Here is a 2,491-nt window from a genome sequence, read left to right on the forward strand (position 1 = left end):
TTCGCAGCTCGAGCGAACTCAAGCATATCGCTTCGTGTTCGTCTTGTTATGGCCTCGACAAAGTGTGCATTAATCCTTACCATTATAGCGCTGTTATGAGCACAGGTAAATCCTATGTGATAAATTAAGAAACCTGCTAGATCGCTCTGTGAGGCGACTTGGTTTTGTGCGAGACTTCTTTGATATCTCTCATCTTATTTGCATATCAGACAAGTTTCTTCTCTCTTATTTTCCCGTTTCGTTCCTGTCTTGATCTTTGCAGAACCCAGCGGTGAGATTTATACAGCTTTAACAAATGTCGTGGCTGCCGAAAAAGACGAAAGTTCAGGTATTTTACACGTTGAACGATCTAGAACTTTGCTTTGCGTTTCCAGACACCGTCCGTCTGCTTTGCTCACATTTTTTGCTTTTCGTTTTGAAGGGTTTATAAGCAATCTTACGCAGTCAACAACCCGTCAACTGGATAGCAGAACTTCTTACACGCAACCTTGTTCGCAAACCACTGGTAAAAAACCTTTTTGTGACCTTTTGCCGTGTAGTGATGTGTTAGATTTGAACTGTTTCATTCGTTTGACTCGTTATGTTAATTCTAAAGTAGATTTCGTATGAAGGGTAATATAAAGTGTGTCAACCCATTCGTTTTTACGTTCAACTGCTTCTCGAAACGAAGAGTTTTAGTAGGTTTAGCGATGCTATCTTGATTTGAGTCGAACTAACTTGATTTATTCGCCCTTTTACGAACAGATTATTTTGCCGCTGGGAAAGAATGGCCCAAACATTGGTGTTCGATTTCATATTGGGAGCACAATGAGAGAATCGGACCGTGGTATGAAGGAAGATCGGATGTTATAAATGTTTTTGACTGGCTACCTGAACCTAGTGGATTCTGTCTGGCAGATCTTAACAGACGCAGCGATGTTTCGGAGGTGACAAAACGAGTACGGTCTCAAATTGGCTATGGTCTACAGCTAACTCGCGAGGGAGATGAAATATGGATTTATAATCGAAGTAATTTCTCCTTATTTGCAAATGGTCCTACACTGACTTACTCCAATGTTAACATTCCCGGTGGAAAATGGAGACATAATATAGTCGTCCATAAGGTTCCTCCCGGCTGTTCCCTCAAGGTTTTCGATTACAAGCTCTCCCCTCAAGTATGTCAGGCTGTAGACAGTGATGGTGTCAGATGCTATCATCCCGAATCGGTTAGAATTAGTTTTAAGAAAGGATGGGGGTCGACATCAGCATCAAAGAAATACTGCAGACCGCTAGTAACATCTTGCCCATGTTGGATCGAAATACATCTATTTGTCTCAAGGTAGTAGCTAGGTCTTCTCGTAAGAACTTGAACAAAGAACGAACGTTGAAGTAGTGATACTCCTCCTTTTCTGTCGTGATAGATAGCGCCATCACGGACACTGTCGCGTCCAGTTGAGCATTACTCAAAATTATAGCCACGCAAGTATAATAGCAGACATAGATTATATAATGTATATTGTATATAGATTATCGACTGAACAAAAATATAATTTAAGTTACCAAAACACACGGACTTAGTCCTTGAACATTGCGAATTTGGAAACCAAAGTCATATATATTTCTCTCCATAGGAGAAACAAGTCCTTTGTGCAGCCTTATTGTTGTATAATGTTGTTACACGACTGAAAATACACTAATAATGAATATATTATATTTGCAATGACGATTCTTTTCATTGATTCTTTGCGTGAGTCAGGGAATTATTTCAGCATCCGGTTTTGGGGTTAAGTTTATCTTGCCACAAAAATTACGACAGACAATCGTCTTCTGTAAGAAACAGACAGCAACGTAAGTTCCTTTGGGATTTCATGAATAGGTAATTTGCATTTTCATGTTTGCCTTGGTGTAGGCAGCGGGGGAATGATTGAAGTTTTCGAGACATGTTGCTTATCGGGGTGATTAATGCTTTGGCCTATTGAAACCTTTTGACATAACTAAGCTATAAATAAAAAGCTACACATGAAAAAAAGTACTTTGTGTATATTACAACTGATAAATCATGCTCTATCAGACGAATGTCATCCCATTTACGGTATGGGAGAGTTTTAAACTCGGTCAACCGCGTCATTGCGTTCAGCTGTCTAACTGTGAAGAAATAAATCATTCTTTTGCAAAAGTTGAAACTGAAAACCAGAACGTGAATAAAAGTGTGCTCTGAGATTATCAATCCACTGGATTATTCGAAAGAGGCACGTGCATTTTATCGTGACAATTATACTATATACTCCGTTGTACAAGGTCTCCTGATGAAATACTGGAGCTAGTATTAAATGTAGTCGACCGAAAAATGAAACGAAGCGAATGATAAATTCTTTGGATTCGGTCTCCTCTGAACTAACGTATCGTGCTTTTAGCGATGATGTGCACATTCATTTTGCTATTGACAATTTAAACAGTTTTAATGTTTCTGTGAGGTATTGTTTAGAGATGTCTGGAATACATGCAAATTACT

General features: G+C 39.0%; 1 protein-coding gene across 1 annotated transcript in view; it reads left to right on the forward strand.

Moving 5' to 3' along the window:
* The window catches only part of LOC138041905 (mothers against decapentaplegic homolog 6-like), a 2,506-nt gene extending 498 nt beyond the window's left edge, over nt 1-2,008 (forward strand). Inside the window, exons 1-4 of the mRNA XM_068887596.1 lie at nt 1-105; nt 263-328; nt 422-505; nt 745-2,008. The exon at nt 1-105 is cut by the window's left edge and continues 498 nt beyond it. Coding sequence (XP_068743697.1) covers nt 1-105; nt 263-328; nt 422-505; nt 745-1,322 — 833 coding nt within the window. The 3' untranslated portion in view covers nt 1,323-2,008. The remainder of the gene's footprint in view (nt 106-262; nt 329-421; nt 506-744) is intronic.
* Nucleotides 2,009-2,491: the final 483 nt, after the last annotated feature.

This window comes from Montipora capricornis, chromosome 3 (assembly GCF_036669925.1).
Source record: "Montipora capricornis isolate CH-2021 chromosome 3, ASM3666992v2, whole genome shotgun sequence".
NCBI lineage: Eukaryota > Metazoa > Cnidaria > Anthozoa > Scleractinia > Acroporidae > Montipora > Montipora capricornis.